This window comes from Manis javanica, chromosome 4, assembly GCF_040802235.1.
Source record: "Manis javanica isolate MJ-LG chromosome 4, MJ_LKY, whole genome shotgun sequence".
NCBI lineage: Eukaryota > Metazoa > Chordata > Mammalia > Pholidota > Manidae > Manis > Manis javanica.
Genome location: NC_133159.1, coordinates 122453533 through 122473075, shown reverse-complemented (window position 1 = coordinate 122473075; position 19543 = coordinate 122453533). Strand labels below are relative to the sequence as shown.

Here is a 19543-nt window from a genome sequence, read left to right as displayed (position 1 = left end):
AATAAATTCGTATCTAACACTATTTACTGAGAACATACCTGTGAATGAGGTAGGTTGTTCCCTTGGATCACTATCATCCTTCAGAACCATTCAAGGGGAACCCAAGGAGAAACCTTTAACCCTTCATCTAAAGCTTTTTAACTTGTAAGTTTTCTAGCTTTTTCTCTGTAGAACAAATGTGCACTGGAAGCTCAAAGAATTCCACAGTTTCACTGTTTTAAAGAGCTCTATAGGGAAGCTTGTTTGGTAAAAAGTCTGGGAGGGCCCATTAATTCTTCTAGAATTATTACCACATATCCTTGAACTTCTTCTGGAATGAGTTATTTAAAACAGTGGTCCTTAAACTTGAGCAGGCATCAGAATAACCTGAAGAGCTTGTTAAAACAAAAATATTGCTGGGCCCCATTCTTCAGAATTAATGATTCAATAAGTCTAACAAATTACCAATGCTTCTGATCCAGGGACCACTCTAAGAACTGTTCTTTCAAGACAGAACATCCCACCTACCTACAAATATCTGCTATGCAGAATACAGAATCTAATGGCAATTCCTCCGTGATTTTCCTGCTTTCTGTCCTGTGAGGGACCTTATTCCTCATCTCCATGACGTAAGAGTTAACAAATTCCTCTGGAATCCAGGAATTCAAACTTGAGTTTTGTCTCTCACCAACCAGTACTTCCCACTGTTTGCAACAACTGGCAGTTTCATGCCTACAGTTTAATGTCTGCAGGCAGATAGCTCTGCCCTCCTCATGAGCATCCTGCTTCCTGAGCCTCACCGAGAACAGTAATGTAAAAGCAGGCAGGAGGAGGACCAAGGCGGAAGGAAGGTGACGTTTCACCACACAAGAGCAGGACACTTTGGAGCGTGTATTTTTTGAAGACAAAACCAAGTAGGGTAGATATGTGTCAAACCTCTAGACAGTACTATAAATTAGATCCGTACTAGTGAGTTCTTCTTAAAACCTTCAGAAAAAATGAGAAAATAAACATAATTTTAAAAGCACAGTATGTTTTTGGCAAAAATGATAGCCTAAGTGGGATGCAGGATAAAGAGAGGCAGCTTGAGGCAAGTGGGAAGTGAGCTCAGGAAAAGGACACCCAGGACAGACTTACCTGAGACAATGCCCAGCGCTGGCCAGGCTCTCACACCTGGGGACCATGTGAGCATTTTCCTATCATTGTTCAGCTGACTGATAAACTTGATATGTTTGTATGGGATGATATAGGAGCTCAATTGCCATCTGGGGTCTTTGCTGAGAAAATGCACTATATGAGTTACAGTCAGCACACAGTGGACACTTCAGACACAAATGAGCTAGGGAGTAATGCTAAGTTTATTTAAAACAAGGGACACCTGAAGTTACTTTGGCACCTGGATTACAAAAAGAACACATGAGCTCACTGGTACTCTATGCCCTGCTTCCCACAACAGAAGTCCTTCTCCAGAGGCCTATCCGAAGTTCTTCCCATGAGTAGCAACTGGGGCTAATTCTTCCCACTTAACTCTTCCCAGATGGCACCTCTACAATGTGGTCTCCAAGTGACACATTTTTCCCCAAGAGGTGCAAAAGAAGGAACTTTCAGAAAGATGATGAGTATCTTTCTCCTGATGCAGAAGCAAGAAATTAAACCAGTATGAAATCCAATCCAGAGGCTAGAATGTCCTCCAAGTCCAAAACCACACCTGCAGAGGTACTCCCCTCTCCAATCCCCCAGAAAGAGAACAGGGATAGACTTTAACAAATGCAGCCTCCCTGGAGGATGCTAAGGGTTTTAAATGGACTGGAAGATGGAAAAGGGCTGTGAGAGCTTGGCTATTGAAAGGACTTCTTTCCTAAGTGAGATCTTTGATGCTCATCAAGGCTCGAGCTCCAGCTGAAGCTTTTCCCACAGCAGGTGCACTTATAAGGCTTCTCTCCAGTGTGAACCCTCTGATGTCTATTAAAGTTGGACCATTGAATAAAACTTTTCTCACAGATGGGACATTTATAGGGCTTCTCTCCTGTGTGGATTTTCTCATGGTGGCGCAATCCTGAGAAGTCACTGAAGCCTTTCCCACAGTAATCACATTTACAAGGTTTCTCCCCCGTGTGAATCCTTTGATGCTTCACAAAGCCTGAACTCCGAAGGAAGGCTTTTTTGCAGGTGGGGCTCTGAAAGTACGTCTCTCCAGTGTGACTTCTTTGGTGAAAAACAAGCTGAGAATTCCTGTAAAAGGTTTTCCCACACTCCCTGCAGGTGGGGAGTTTCTGGGCCATGGGGGCTCTCAGCTGCCCTCTAGGGGAGGTCTCTCTCTTCTCCTCAAGCCACAGCACAGACAGTTCTCCAGGATGAGGATGAGGCAAATGCGTACTACCCAGAGGTAACATCCATTGAATATACATTTCCTCCCAGTCTTTATTTAACCCACATGTATGTAAGTCTGACATAATTGACATCATATTGTATATACAGTTTGGTATCTGGCTTTGCAGCATTTAAATTGCAAATGGTGGTATTTAACATTTTCACATGGATTCTCCCATTCACAAGTAACCTAAAAATTCATGAAATGCATTGATTTTACTAAGGTGTTAGTGGAAAAGTGAGTTCCTTGATCTATACTTGAATCTAGCATTCACTTGAGCTTCATTAACTCACATAACAGGGAAAATTGTGTTATCATGACTTAGGTTTCCAGCTATTAATACTTATGGTGCAAATAGTAAAGATTTTTATTTTGCTGGTAGTATTTATTTTCAACTGTTATAAATTACTCTATGAATATCTAAAGAACCTATTTACCATCCTCTTTCTTGAACTCATGTCTTTCAAGTTATTTGCTACAGATCAAGGAATCTGCCAGAGAATTAGACCTAAACTTGTTAGTTCACAAAACCTCAGAATATTCCTCTCAAATGGCAAAGGTAGTTTCTCATGTCTTTAAAGAAGTCTTAAAAATGTCATGGTGCATCCTGGAGATGTTGTAATAAACACATAATAATATTTCTATATCAGTATCCCACTATTTTAGTGATTTTGCCTTTTTAAAACAACAGACTCATAATAGTCACATACTGATGAAGCAGTCTTCTTTCAAAGCTCCATTACTATTCTTGGAGATTTTTGAGATTTACGCCTCTGCTGGCCTGATTTAACTATGAGCTCTTCTCTGGTAGATCAAACAAAACAACACATACGGTCTCTCCATGACTTCTGCCCCCATGGTCTCATCCCAATCTGGAGACTGCCTAACTGCTGTAGCTTTCAGATTGGCACAGTCCTTTCCCACCTTACTGCTCACTTCCATACCAGCCCAGGACTTGTCCCTGCACAGCTGGACTCCTGCACCAACTTCCCACAGGGCTCCTCTCCTCCATATATTTCCTCCCAGTTTCCTGCACTTGGCTCCTCAACCTCTCTTCTTCCCACATACCCTCTCTCTCAAGAACCTACGATGGCATTTCTTTATCTTATCAAGGCAGGCTGGCTTTGTAAACTCTCCAGTCTGGTTCAAGGTAAGCTCTAATGGGGCCCAGTCAGCAGGCAGGATAAAGGGGGTGGGGGTGGGGGGAGAATGAGTAGGAACACATGAGCTATAGGTCACAAAAACCTACAACAAAGATCTCTGTACTTTTCACTCAATTTTGCTGTGAATCTGAAACTGCTCTAAAAAATAGTCTATAAAACAAAAATCCTACTGCACAATCTTTAGAGCAGTATTTTCAAGCTTTACTGTCTGCTACCTACAGCAGGAAATATATTTATGATGAAACATAATGCATACAACATAGTTGGGCCAAAAACTTCCTGACATACTTCCTACCCTGACATCTAGTATTTTCTATTTGCAATCTGATATTTCCTATTCCATGTTATCATTTCACTTTTTAAAATGCTGATTACAACATATAAGATGATTTTACAACACACCAATTAGTTGTGAAATGAATTTTAAAAAATATTGCTCCAAAGGAATCCTTGTGAAATAGTATTACAGTAAATATATCGCTTAAAAATAAAATCATATATATCATTTGATATTTGCTCTCTCTGTAGTATATTAGCAAAGGAAGAGAACTAATTAGATCCCACTGGGGATAAAGACGGCTTGTCATGTAATTCTCATCCTTGAGCCTTTTCTTCCTCCATGGTCCTGGGTACTTTTGTATATGCAACAGGTTGTGTGTGTGTGTGTGTGTGTGTGTGTGTGTGTGTGTGTGTCTGTTTGATAGTTACGTTTCACATAACTGCAGTGTTTTAAAAAGAGTGAAGAAGACAGTGGTTTTAAAAGGGCATAAGGGGGTGATTGTTACATTACATCAGAACAAGTTCATATTTCTTCTTCCCCAGTCTTAAGGGACAAGATTTATATGAAGAATCTGTCATTGTTGCTGTTTAATAACTGTCAGGTGCATGGAGATTAGCTAAAACATGCTTTTCTGTTTATTTTGTCTTACTTTGTTGACGGTGGGTTGATTACTATTCATTACAACCAAAATACGAAAAGACAAACACGAGTTCGGAGGGCAACAATATCTGAGACACATCTGTTTCTGTAATGGGATCTATTCATATCTTTAGTGGGCTCGATCTGTTCTGATCTTTACTCTCTCTGAGAAAGAAACTGTCACATCACAGCAGACAAGACTGACGGCAGCAAATCCAATGTGTGGTCCTTCTTCCATGATTAAGTATGTGTGTCAATAGCCCTACAGACAGAGATGAGGAGACCCAACCTTGGTATTCACATGGGACGGACCAGATCATGGAGTGTTAACCAGGGTGATAGAAATCAAGTCCTAATACCTCTCCCCCATCTCCGATTTAATGACAGGAGGCCAGAGACAGTTCAGGCCCAGTGAGAGGTCACTCACCTATGCAGGTGGGCCTCGGGATCTTCTCACTGACATGAAAGTGCCATCCTGCCAGCTCATCCCCATACTCTGTTAAATTAGTCAGATCAGGCTTAGAACTGGAAATGCCTGACACAGAGAGATAACATGTGGGCCCAGATGAACAGGGAGGACTAGGCCCCAAGCTGTGTCTTCCAAAGGCACACCCTGGGCGTGAGATGGAAACTGAAGGCTCTGGAGACCACTTAAGGAAACTCATCTGCAAGGATGTGCGGGGATTCTCAGACACCAGTACTCACAAGATGAACAGGATATACGGTGAAAGCCATCAAAAGAAGTCTGGGCGGGTGACCAGGAGGGCCTGCAGCCCACCAGGCAGGCTCGTCCAAGGCTCACGATTGGGACCCCAAGAAGGGTGGGTTGGGACAGTGTGGTTCAGTAGAAAAGAATGCAGACTCAAGAGCCTGCCACACTGAGTGCCACTGTGACTCTACACTCAAGAGCCACATAACAGAGAGCAAGGGACCTCACCTGACATGCACTTTCATTGCCTATAAAACGGCGATATCATTGCCCATCCCATGGGGCACAGGAGTTAGCTTGTGTCATGCACCGATGGCAGCTCATGGGCACAGAACCCTTTCAGGGCCAGGAAGCTGCAGGGCTAACCCCACTATCTCCAGTTCCCAGCCCTATCTCTGAGAACTCCCTTCAGCCAGAGAACTTTAAGCACAACAGCTGTTTCCAAAAGTGCACAGAAAATGTCTAACCATCTTTTCCATCTCCTTCCACTTAGCCGGCAAACTCCTTTTCCTCCTGAGACCATTTTCCCATAGGTCTCCAGCATGAGGTCCCAGTATTGCTCCTTCTGAGTGGAATCCAGGTGCCTCCACTGCACCTAGAAAAAATACAACACGGTGACTCCAGTGGAGGGCCTTGAACTCTGCCTTCCCCGCCGATGGGGAAGCTGGGAGGGAAGGGATGCACCTCGGATCCCAGCCAGCAGAGGTCTGCAAGATCATGGGAGGGGTTCAAGGGAAGAGGCCAAGGGGAAAACTACATCGGTATTTCTTACCCTTTCTGGATTTCTTTAAATTGTATGTTTTTAAGAATGGAAAACACAGAGAAGACAGGAACTTTTTCTACACTGTCCTCATTTTTTTAAAACTCTTTTAGTCCTTATAATTGAGATCTTTGAACAGTTGAGAGTCTAATATTCCCAATATTTCATTAAAATTGGGAAATTCAAGAGGGAAAAGAAATAAGTTAAAAAGCAATTTGTTGCAAAAGCAAATGCAAATCAGCAAAATGGTGGGAAGAATCAACAATTAGGTCAACTGAATTATAAGCCTCTGAAACGATGATTGGCAGGTTCAGAGCAGAGAGAGGCAGTGGCCAAACACACTTGGAATCTCCCAATAGTCCTGGTTTTAGGGTCTAATATTAAATCAGTTTTCCACCCAGTTAGTGGGAAATTGATGGGTTCTCTGGAGTGAGGTGTCCCTCAGTTCTCCCCCAAACAGGCCCTTCCTTCTTCTCCTATGGAACTGGAGACTGCAGTGTGGGAATGCTAGGAGGCCTATCGAATTAGCATCTCCTTTTGTGAATTCGAATTTCTATCATCCCACCAAGGGGCTGACTGTCAGAAACTGTTTGTATAGGAATGATTGACAGCATAGTCTCTGTAGTCAGACATAGAGGGTTCAAGGGCCAGCTCTGCCACTTTCTAGTTGTGTGATCTTTAAGCAAGGGAGTTAAAAGCCTCAGTCGTCACCTAATTATAGTACTGAACTCAAGTAACTGTCATGAGGCTTAACAGAATTTAGGCAAGTGTCATTTGTTTTCAAAGCACGTTGCACTTTCCATTCATATCATTCATACAGCTTATTAAACAATTTGGGGTATGTATATGTCTGTGTGTATGCATGTGCATACACATAGGTGCTTGATTAATAGCTGCCTCTACTAGCATGTAAGCTCCAAGAGAAGAGGACTCTCCATTGTACTTTCCAGTCCCTGGGACCCTGACCAACAGAGAAATAGGCAGTCAACATACATTGTCCAGGTGAAATAAGACCCTCAGCAGTCAGCCCTCAGTAGGTGATTTATGTTGGGAGAAGCAGCATATGCATCTGTGTGATGCTCAGTCGCTCCGACTCAGCCCTGAGGGTTTGCAGAGAGAATTAAGGGATTCTGTACACTCTCAGGAACCCCAAAGTTGACAGTCACCTATTATTGTCATGAAGGATGAGAATACAGGGAGCAGAAACAAAGAGAGAAGGAGAGGAAGTCATCCTCCTCTTATACACAATATACCACTCAGGGAGGCCACGCTCAGGCTAATTCAAGCCTGCCTTGTAACATATCAAGGGGAAGTGGGAATGGCTGAAAAAGAATGGAGATAGCAAAAAGTCTCTCATTATCAGATAATAAGCAAAATTTTGAAAAAGAAAGAGGGATGGGATATTTTAGGGTGAAAAAGGTGAAAATGTGAAAGCAATCTCAATATATATGACTAAATAGGGAACTATTAACTAAAACCATATTTTAAATATGAATTTTAATTTTAATGTTTAAAGTCTGAATTGTTAGCACCTTATTTTGTTAATCTGTAAATGAAGTTACCTTAACAACCTCCTGAAAATAAACCAGCTTGAGCAAACATTGCTGAACACAGGGGTTCTGTCTTGGTGGTCAGAACACACAGACCCTTGGTCCGGCACCGGAAGAGGAAAGGATGGACGTGCCAAGCACGGCGATATCTGCTTGGCTGCCTGGCTTGCTGGGCACGGGGCCTAGTCCACGGGCATCAGAATGGCAGCTACCAAATACAGTACAAAGCAGAAAGAACACAGCCACCAAAATCCCCAAGGGCCACAATCTGCTCTTCCAAAACCAGAAAAGATGCACAGTATGCTCAACAGTGTACCTTCAGGGTAAGGCCACACACTTAAGGAATGACCGAGGAGCTAGGGGTGCTTGGATAAACCCCGAACTCTATGAGCAGGACAGCAACTTCAGCCATCCTGCCCTTTTCTCATTTTTATAAAAAGCGGAAAAAAATCTAAATTCCTATTCCAGAAGGACTAAGTATGGATTTGATGGGGAAATCTTGGGTTTGTGTGGAAACAGCACCATCTTGTGGGCTTATGAGGCATTGCCACAACCGACTTGCATAGTTATCCCTGAGCCTGGAAACCCAGGCATGTGAGTAAACGCATCACCAGCGCTGGAGGCTCTGACTCAGTCACGGTTTCTATGAATGAAGAACCACCGTGTCGGAATGCTACTTCATTATTCTGGCATTATTCATGAAGTTCCTAATTTCTAGACGAGATTAGAAGGAATGTCTACTTATACTGAAAATGTCCCTTCACTTAGAAAAGATCCCATTAATATCAAGGTCCTTCTAAGGCAAATAGGTGCTGTGAGTTTGGGGGAGGGATACTGGTATTGGGTAGGGATGATTTTTGTTTGTCGGGGTTGAGCAGCTGCTAATCAGTTATCTGCTAAATACAGGGAGTTTTATGTATCTCTATACATATATATGATGCTGCTGGGTGAGCATTTTTCATCTGAACTTTAAGCTATCCAGAACAAGTCATGATTAATGCTGTTTATGTGATGCAACTTAACTCTACTACTTACAATATGTTTCTAAATTATATATACCTTTTACGAGGATGTTCTGTACTTACTACAGAAGCAATAATCCTCCAAGTGTGCTTGTAATATGCCCCCAAATCTTTTTCAACAAGCCACGACCTAACAATTTCATTTCTAGGTATCTTGAAGGCAGAGAGAAGGGTACCATTGAGGCAATAACAAGGAGGCCCTCGCCTCCAGAGTGAACCACAAAGTTGGTATTCTGATTTCTAAATCTTTGAGCCGGGAAAGCTGAAGTTCAGACCTGACTTTAGTGCCACGTTAAGCACCACCTACTGGCTTCCCTATCTTCACCTTTACTCTGAACTACCTCAGGAGGCAAGCCCCAAGAAGAGCCCCCCAAAGGTTTGAAACCATGTTTTGATTTAGGTGCATAGGTTCCTGAAACACTGGGACTTCTCAGAGTTGTTAAATGCATCATCAAAATAAACCTATTCCAGAAATTTCTGTTTACAGCCAAGATGAATTAACAGGGACTAGATTTACCTTTCTGCCTGAAACAACTGGAAAATGGGACAAAATATAACATATAATGGTTTGAAGCCATTACACATTAGACAAAGTGGAACAGATTCCCTGAAAGCAAGGAAACAAATTAGGGGAGCCCAAACTTACTGCCTGGAGACAGCTTCCACAGCAGCACAGAGAGGGGAACCCAGGTGGAACCAGGCAGCCCTCCCACCCCTGCTACTTGAAGGAGCTCAGAGTTTGGGAGGCTCAGGCAGTTACAGAGTCAGCAGGGCAGAAAACCAAAGATGGGGGAGCTCCACAAAAAGACAGCTCTGGAGTTCTGCAGAGGGTGCCCCTTGAATCTAGAAGAGATCCCCCAAAAGAAGCCCAGAAAATAATCTCCACAGCTCACACAGTGCTGGAAATACTCGACATTTCTACAAGCCAGAGTGGAAATCTTTGTACATAAAGGAGCATCAGATAGAATACTTAGAAGGGCATTGCCTCAGTAAGTGGGAAAAATTAGCCCTAAAGGATTCTCTGGTGCCGTATAATAAACTATGTCCAAGTAACTTACCATATCACAGAGCAAATCTCAAGAACATTTGCAGAATGTAAAAGTATCCACCACTCAACAAGGTAAAATTCACAATGCCTGACATCCAATCAAAGATTACCAGGCAAACAGAGCAGCAGGAAATCATCTCATAATAAGATCAATCAATCCACGAAAACTGACTCAGAACTGATGGAGATGATAAATTAGTACACAGGGACATTATTACAGATATTACAACTGTATTTCATACGTTCAAGGAGCTGGAGGAAAGACAACACATTAAGAACAGACATAAAGATATGATAAAGCCCCAATTCAAACTTCTAGAGATAAAAAATACAATGGATGGGATTAACAGATTAGACAATGCAGAAAAAATTAGTAAATCTGATGACACATGAACAGAAACTATCCAAAATGAAACAGATGTTTTAAAAAGAAAGAGCACCAGTAAATTAACTGTGGGATGATTTAAAGAGATCTATGAACATGTACACTTTCTCATTATATACTCAGAGACTTCTGTTTGCATTATTTAAGTGTGGAAAAGGAAGGGCAGGAAATATAAAAACAGTTGAGGAAATAATGACCAAATGAAAGTATAAAGATACATTTGAACTTCTTGAACATTCTAGCCTAAAGGTGGAATGAGATGGGAGACTTTATCTGCAACCCCTAATGTCTAAAAAGTGTTGAGAGTCACAGAGAGTCTCAGAATTAGGTGAGGAATAGGGATACACTGATGTGGAAGACCCTGACAAGAAATATGTATTTTTTCTCTGTCAACCCACATGTGTGCTCAGAGTCCCCAAAGAAGTGGAAAAGGAAGAGAATGAAATAAAAAAACAGTTGAAGAAATAATGTCCAAAAATTTACCAAATTTGATGAAAACTACAACCCCACAGATCCAAAAAGCTCGATGAATCCCAAGTACAAGAAACCTGAAGAAAATGACTCCAAGGTCCATCACAGTCAAACTGTTTAGAACCAGGGAGAACACACTAAAAGAACCAAGAAAGATACATTATATGCAGAAGAACAAAGATAAGAGTACATATGGCATGAGCCATTTTATATAAAATTCTAGAAAATGCAGACTAATGTAAGGTAACAGAAAGCAGTTCAGTAGTTGCCTCGGGAGTGGAGAAGCATGGGGGGATTACAGAAGGGCAAACAGAAACCTCCGGAAGGACAGATATGTTTATCTTGACTGTATCAAAACCTTTCCAAACTATATACTTTATGTGCAGTTGATTGTTTTTCCATTACACCTCCACAGGTTAGATAGGGGAATTCATCTCTCCCACTCAAAATCTCAAACTGACTCCTGTGTGAGAGGCCTGGACTAGGAAATAAAAGACTTTTCTTGGCATAACCCAAAGATAATAAAAAGGAAAGACAAGAGTGCCTCTTCACTGCTACGTCTTCCAGGCCCGGGTTCTATTATTCAAGATGGTAATTAGGAAACAGTGCCCTAAGAGAAATACTGATTTCCAGATGCATTCCATGTGTATCATTCTTGTTACCCTTGCTGGGCCCTCCTCTCTGCTTCATTTTGTAGGTGCCTCTCCCCCAAAACCTCCTGACTGCTGACACACACCTCTCTGGAAAAGAGGAGCGGAGGGACCCAGCTCACCTGCGGTGCTGTTTGGAGAAGAGAGGCTCCAAAGGCCTGGTCCCCGCTGAGCCTCTCTTCAGGCTAGGCAGGAAGCTGGGGAGCAGCCACCACTGAAGTCGAGAAACAGGAGATTGAAGAGCCTAGACGGTCCCCGTCAACCACTCCCCCGGGCACAGATAACAAATCTTCACAAAGCAGGGCTGACACCTGCCCGACCACCCTCGATTTCAAGCCTTATGTTTACCTCCCTAACAAACTCCAACTCCCTCCCACCTCCCAAACCATCTCACCCTTATCTTCTCCCACCTCCTTCCTCAAAACCAAAATCCAAATGGTCTAGCCGTCATGAAGTGGTTTACATTAGACTCCAAGTCTCCAAATCAGAGTGATCTGTGGAGGTCTATGCTGTTCCCAAACTTCCCAGAGATTCCCCCATCTGAGCAGCATACCACTTCCAACTCCCCCTCAGGCCCACTACCCACAACCCCCAAACGTCTCCAGGACAGCACCACTGGCCGGGAATAAGTGTCCCTTACCCGACTCTTGTTCCGTGTCGGACTCCTCCTTCACAGCGCAGTGCAGTGGCTCCCCAGGCCCAGAGGGCGAATTCTCAAGTCCCAGCTCCTGAGGCACCACTTCGAGAGGGGGCTCCATGTCCCCCGCTGCGCAGCTTGCAGGTCCCAACTTCTCTGATAAAATTTCCTGTCCTAGAACTTGGCTGCTTATCTAGAGACCACACAGAATTAATTAATTAATGAAGACCCAGGATGAGGGTTTCTGAACGATGCAAAGCTAACCTGTAACCGATCGTAAGGCTGTCCTTGAGGTCATGGGGCAGGGAGAGGGAAACCCAGCTTTATGACTAGTCCTGCAGGAACTGGTACAGGAAACATCCCGAGAGAGGCCACAAGCTGAGGAGTGAAGCAGGCCAAGAGACCTCTGACACAGGCAACCAGTACTGTGCTTCTACAGAATAGTCACCACCAATTAAAACTCAGGCATCTTTTGAATGTCTCGAACATTCTAACCTAAAGCTGGAATGGGATGGGAGACTTTATCTGCAACCCCTAATGTCTAAAAAGTGTTGAGAGTCACAGAGAGTCTCAGAATTAGGTGAGGAATAGGGATACACTGATGTGGAAGACCCTGACAAGAAATATGTACTTTTTCTCTGTCTGAGGTTCCTGGCCCAGAGCATGTTAAGCCCTTCTAATTACCTGAAGGATAGGAGGGACAGGAGCGACTTCTGTTATTCAACCACACCTGAGCTAATGCTGATGAGCTGATTCTTGGAGGACCCCCAGAGTGCTTCAGAATAAAGTCGGGTCCCCAGAGGAACCAGGTGATCAGAGGGGAACTTTCAGGCCCACCTCTCAATCTCTAAGGAAGGGAGAGAGGCTGGAGATTTTCAACCACTAGTGACCAATGATTAAGCAATCCTGTCTAAATAATGAACCTCCCATTAAAAAAACTCTAATTTTTAGGGGTTCAGGGAGTTTCTGAATTAGTGAACACACAGACTTGCTGGAAGGATGGCATACCCAGAGAGAACATGGAAGTCCCATGAAACCCCCATCTCCTCTATTTGGCTGTTTCTGAATCATATCCTAAGTAAAGTGTTTTCCTGAGTTCTAGGAGTCATTCTAGCAAATTATCAAACCTGGGGAAAGGGTTGTGGGGACCTCTGAATTGCTAGCCAGTGGATCGTAAGCCCAGGAACCCTCTGGGACTGAGGTCTGAAATGGGAGCAGTCTTGTGAGACTGACCCTTACCCCGTGGAGTCTGAGCTAACCCCAGAGAGTGTCATACTTGAACTGAATGGCAGGATGCCTAGCAGGCATCAGAGCACTGGAGAATTGGTTGTTGATGTGGAAAATCTCACACATATAGTGTCAGAAAAAATACAAGATGCCTGCTGAGATGCCCAAGGAGCCCTCTGCTTCGCTTACAGATAACACCCTCTGCTCACCCACTGCCATAGTCTCTGGGGGTCTCCCTTCAAGCTCTCCACGAGGGTCATGGCCTCCTCTCTAATCTAACCTAAATCACTAATCCAAAGAGAAATATTCACTGCTATATTTATTACAGTTTTATTTACAATAGTTAAAATATGGAAATGACTTAAGTGTCCAAAGATAAATGAATGGTTAAAGATGTGGCAAGGATATACAGTGGAGTATTCCTCAGCCATAAAAAGGAATGAAATCTTGCTATTTGTGGCAACATGGATGGACCTAGAGGATATTATGCTAAATGAAATAAGTCAGACAGAGAAAGATAAAATACTGTATGATTTATTTTATATGTGGAATCTGAAAAAAAAAACAAATGAATAAACAAACAAAACTGAAATAGAGTCATAAATGCAGAGAACAGACTAGTGGTTTACCATAGGGAAGGAAGGTGGAGAGAATGGGTCATATAGGTGAAGGGGGAAAAAAATTAGTGGAAATGTTTGATATCGTGATCAAGGTGATGGTTGCACGAGGGTATATGCAGGTCAAAATTCACTAAGCTGTACACTAAGATTTGTTTATTGTATGTACCTTAATTTTATTTTTAAAGAAGAGATTGAATGAAAGTGTAAGAAGAGGTATCAAAGTTATGCATGTCTCTGTAGAGCAGCTAAACTACACGTCTTTGAAGACAAAGAGGGTACAGAGTACATGGTGGCTTCAGGGCATACCACTTTTCCACAGTCTGATAGGGAATGACTAGATTGAAAACATTCAAAGCCCTTAATACCCCACCAAGCCCTATGAATAATGTAACAAGTAGTTATGCTGGCATGTCAGACCTGTGGGTTGACCCCAATCTGTGTGACGGATGAAACTGAACTAGAAAAGTGGCACACTTTATCTAGTCAGATACTGCTGTCCTGGATGAGGATTTAAATAGTTCATCTCTCATCTAATTTTAGGAAAAAAAAGCCTTTTTGGTTGTTCTTACAGACTAGTTTCTATGTAAAGCCCCCCATGTATATTTTTTAAACCTTCAAAGAATTACAAAAATGTTACAATGAGAAGGATAGTAATAATAAATCTAAGCAGTAATTGTGAAAGTGACATTGAAGATATTGCCCAAAACAAACATTCACTCTAATTTTTGTAGATCGCAACTGGCTTTGTCCTGAAAGCGCAGTTTAAAGGGACTCCTTGAGATACCTAACTTTTAAAAAACAGCATGTCTACAGGTGCACAATATTGTCAACTAACATGGCTTCTCAATTCAGACTCCACTTAGGTAGGTTTTGTTTGTGTGCTTGTTTTTTTTTCTTCCTCAGAATTTTTAAAACACAAATCCTGAGTCTCATTTTAGGGAGTCTGAGATGAGATGAGTAGTTCTTAGCCAAGGAATCCATAATTTTTAAAACCTCTTCAGATGAGTCTCTGATCAACCAGGTTTAGGAAACACCAACCATTGAAAGTGTGTTTCTTGAATTAATAGCTTCAAAATATACATGAGGATCCTGTATTCTAAACTGCATAGTAAAAACACAGATTCTCCAGCTCTTTCCCAACTCTACCACATTAGACTCTCGGGACTTGGAAGCTCAGGGCTTAGCATTTAAAGATTTGTTTTTCTGGTGATTCTAATGCATGCCAGGTTTGAGAATTACAGCCCTGCATATAGCAGAAATGGTGCTATTTAACAATCAAATTCAGTGTTTGTTTGTTTTGTATTTTCACTGTAGAAGCTTAATTTATTTCTGTGATAGGGAGAAATGATGCTATCCAGTAAAATCAAACAGCAAAGAGAAGTGCAATGTTACAGTAGTTTGGGGAGTATCAGACGCAGCACTGAATTGAAGGGCAGGAGGAAGGCTAGCCACGTTTAGTTCCGGTATGAGATAGTTGCTTTACCTCTTTCCATTTAACCTACCTTGTCTGTCAGTTTCTTAATCTGTTAGTGAATAAATTATTATATGAGGCATGCATTTTTTCCTGCAGGAGGATCTGTTTTTCAAATAGAATCCTTTAACCCAGATCTATAAAACAGATAAAAAGGAAGTTTCTATAATTGAAATGGGACCAGAATTCCCTATGTCAAATTTGGAGGCTGCTTTATAGATGTTTGGGGCCCAAGGAAACAATTTGAAAAGCAATGAACAAAGTGATCTTGAAGATTTTTCCTAGTCTTATATTGTCTATTTATATAATTCTAAAGAGAGAACAGAGCTGTTTTTATCCTCTCTTTGTAGGTCAGAATTAATAATCTCTTGGAAACACAAACTAAATGTATGAATTGTATTTCCCTTGAATGAGAAAACTGTGACCTGGAAGTTCTCTAATGTTTAAACTGAAAGATTGCAATGGGCTTTAAACAGCTCAATTAGTGCCATGCAATAATTCCTAAAATATTCTCATGTCACATATTGCAGATTTTTTACTGCATAGGAAATGTCATGTGTCCTTGAATATTTTTGACATCTCTGTTTAAAATGTAAACTGAGGAGTCTTGTTACCCTGTGCAATGCATCAAATACTTCTGTTTTCATTAAACTAGATTCATCCTAAACGCTTGTACCAAAAGAGACACAGATAGTCTCCTTCCTTAACACAGACAACAAATATTACATTTGTCTTTCTGATTCTGATTCAGGCTAATGCTGGAGAATAAAATATTCACAGCATTATAAAAAAGTTATTCTGGAAGAACTTTATGTTAACCAAATTGATGAGTTATTGGATGCCTCAAAATACATATTTTATCCTAATGTTACCACTCTGCATATCCCCTAATATTTATTATAAAAACTTCAAATTTATGGAAAATTTGGAAAAACTGTATAACATCACATGCAATCTACAATAAACATTTATTTTTGCTTTAATATATATCTACCCTTCCAGCTGTTTCTCTGTCCATTCATCTATCTGTCTTATTTGTGGATGCAGTTCATCTATGCATCATATCTTGGGCATATTTGATCACTAATTAGAGACTCAGTACACTTCACCTCTAGACATTTCAACCCAAATGTTGTTTAACCAGAGTTCAGTATTTTCATTGACCTTTTTTTTTTGGTGGAGTTGCAATTAGTGAAACATACACATCTTAAGTGTACTATCTGATGAGTTCTAAGAAATGATCATCTTTTGTAACTATCAAGGTATTGAATTATCACCATAACCCCAGAAAAGTAACCTATGTCCTTTCTCATCAATTTCTGCTTCTCGCAGCCCCTGCCAGATGCAACAACTAATATGATGATTTTTATCATAGATTAACTTAGCATATTCTAAAGTCTTCTTTCCTTCTGCAAAGTTTTTGAAAAGCATCAGTATTTTTGCATGGATCAATGACTGTTCTACTCTTACTGCTGAACAATGTACCATTTAATGAACATATCATAGACGTTTTTTTGTTTTGTTTTGTTTTTTTGCATTCTCCTGGTAATGAACTTTGAACTGTTTAAAATCATCATTTATCGTGAATAAAGTTCTTGTGAACATTCACATGAATTTCTCTTTGTGGATATATGTATTTTTCCAAGTATGAGTCACTGAGAACTGTATTTTAATTTTAGGACAAACTACCACAATTTTTAAGTGGCTATAATAGTTTATACACTATACATTATATTGTGTGTATATATACATATATATACATATATATATATGTATATATATATACACACACACACACACATATATATATAGTATTTATTATTACCCATCAGCAATGTGAGAGCATTCCTATTACTCTACATTCATACCAGTATTTATGTTTCAATCTTTTTAATTTAAGACCATTCATTGTTGGTAATGTAATTATTTTGCAAGTCACTTTTGACTGATGATTTTGAGTGCATTTTAATTTGCTTTTCAGCCATTTGTATAACATTCTTTATGAAGGGTCCAACCCTTTTTGAGCATATTTCTATTAAGTAGTTGTCTTTTACTAACTAAGTTAAGAAATTTTATATTCTAGATAACAGTTTGTCACAAAGACACACACACACACATTGTGTGTGATAACATAGTAAAGTATAAATACACGCACACACTTGTGTTTTTTCTCAGTCTATGGATTGCTCATTTACTTTCTCAGGGTGGATTTTGATAAGCATTCAATTATTCTAGCACATTTACAACATCAATTAGCCTTTTGAAGTGTGGCTCTATTCTGGGCTTTGTGTACTTTTCCTTGATCTATCTGTCCATCTTGATGCAAGTGTCATATCCTCTTCACAACTAAAACTTCACAATAGTCTTAAAATCAGATAATGTGATTCAACAATGTCTTTCTTTTTCATGACTGATTTGGAAATCCAAATACAGAAAGTATTCTGTATTTCTAGGAACAGTTTCTCAATTTCTGCTGAAAAAAAAACAAAACATGAGGACTTTAAATGAGATTTTTGCTGTGTGTGTATTTATTAGGTGAATTATAATTTTAAATATGTTGAGTCTTACAATACATAAACATGAGTTTCTCCTATCCATCTATTCATTTAAGTCTTCTTTAATTTCTATTAGCAATATTTTGAAGTATTCAAGTAAACTTACACATTTATTACTAAATTTATTTTTATGAATTTCATTTTTTGATGGTATATAAACTGCTAAAATACATTTTTAATAGTTTGCTTCTAATATAGACAAAATCAAATGATTCTTGAATATTGGCCTTGTATTGTGTGTCCTTATTTAAGTTGCTTATTATTTCTAGTAGTTATTTTATAGATTTCTTAGGTTTTTGACAAGTCATCTGAAATACACTTTTACTTATTTATTTTCCATCTTTATGATGTATATTTTACTTTGCTTTTAAAATATTTTTGCTTTTAAATTATTTAAAAATATTTAAGTTAAATTATTTTTAAATCATGTAAAAGAAATGATTATAAAAAATAAATAGTGATTAGACATGAGTGGTCAATCATGATCAGGAAAAAAGTAAGAGAAAATTTAAAGCCTCAGAAATGAATGCCTCATAAGATGTGTAAAAGACATGCACAAATACCTGGAGTGTAGGATTGAAAAGATGAACAAAAATGAAATGAATAAGAGATAAAAGTATACTAGAAGAAAATTTCATCTAGAATATAAAGGTAGGTTATATTCTAACCTACTTACTCTTGTTATTAATAATAAAATGACTAGAATAAAAAATCTAATAGAAAAAAATCTAATAGAATAATAATCAAAAATAAAAGACATGCATAGGAAAAGATGCCCAACATCATATATAATTAGGAAATTGAAAATTAAGACACCTCATAGAAGGGCCAAAATCCAAAACACTGACAATACCAAATGTTGACAAAGATGTGGAGCAACAGAAGCTATCATTGCTGATGGGAATTCAAAATCGTATGCAACTTTGGAAGACAGTTTAGCAGTTTCTTCTATGTTCTTACCTTATGAACCTTGATGTTAACCCAAATGTACTAAAGACATATCTGCACAAAAACATGCAAATGGATATAATAGTATTTGTATTCATTATTACCAAAACTTAGGTAATAAAAATGTTTTGGTAATAATGCAACCAAGAAGTTTTTCAATAAGCAAATGATGGTATATCCAGACAATGGAATATTCAGCACTAAGAAGAGAAGTGCAATCAAGCCACTAAAAGACATGAAAGAATATTCATGCCACTAATGAATATTACTAAGTGAAAGAAGATCACCTGAAAAGGCTGTATGATATACAGTTCTGACTATATGGCATTCTGGAAAAGGCAAACCATGGAGACAGTAAAAAGATCAAGGTTACTAGGGGTTAAGGCAGAGGGCGGGAGGAAGAGGCAGAACACAGCAGAATTTTTGGGCCTGAAAGCATGTAGTGTACGGCAGATGCTCAGAAATTATTACTTTCATTCCCCTTTTCTAAATCAGCTGTGAGGATTTTCCCAGACATGTAAAATAGCTTAAAGGAGTTAGAAGTAAAACAATACAATGTTTTGAAGTGAAGTAACAAAAGGACATTTTGCAATGATTTATTCTTCCCTGTTTGAAGATATAGTTTTAACATGTTTAATAATTGCCTCTTTCCCATGATTGTGATTCTACATATCATTATAACTATATCATACTAATAACTTTTTAAAGAGTTTATTAAGTCCCCTTTTGGTTGTAATTTATTTCTGCTATGGAAGAGTCTAGATATACCAATGAAAATGGCCTATGTATCTGTATCTGCCAGCTCCTCCCTAGTAGGGAAGGATACTTCAAAGGATGTTTACCATGTTGACTTACCTACACACTTAAACAAAACATCCAGAGGATACAAGAGGTTGCTCTCAGGCTGGCTTAAATGCATTCAGTTTCCCAGTGGAATTGCTGGACCACCTTCCTTTGACTTCTCTCCAGCATTCCAATTAGCTTCAAATCCATCCCTAAATATGTCATCACCTTTGTGTTTGGAAATATTCCCATGCCATTTCGTGTGGACCTCTCTT

At 39.8% G+C, this 19543-nt stretch overlaps 1 protein-coding gene across 1 annotated transcript; it reads right to left on the bottom strand.

The window, feature by feature from the left end:
• Nucleotides 1-1234: 1234 nt before the first annotated feature.
• LOC118974034 (zinc finger protein 18-like) lies at nucleotides 1235-13151 on the bottom strand. Its single transcript, XM_073232867.1, has 5 exons — nucleotides 13101-13151; nucleotides 11668-11857; nucleotides 11150-11157; nucleotides 5609-5736; nucleotides 1235-2355 (listed from the first exon to the last, which is right to left on the bottom strand). Exons 1-5 carry the CDS (start codon nucleotides 13149-13151, stop codon nucleotides 1818-1820), a joined length of 915 nt encoding a protein of 304 aa, XP_073088968.1. The 3' UTR covers nucleotides 1235-1817.
• Between the last annotated feature and the right edge of the window lie 6392 nt (nucleotides 13152-19543).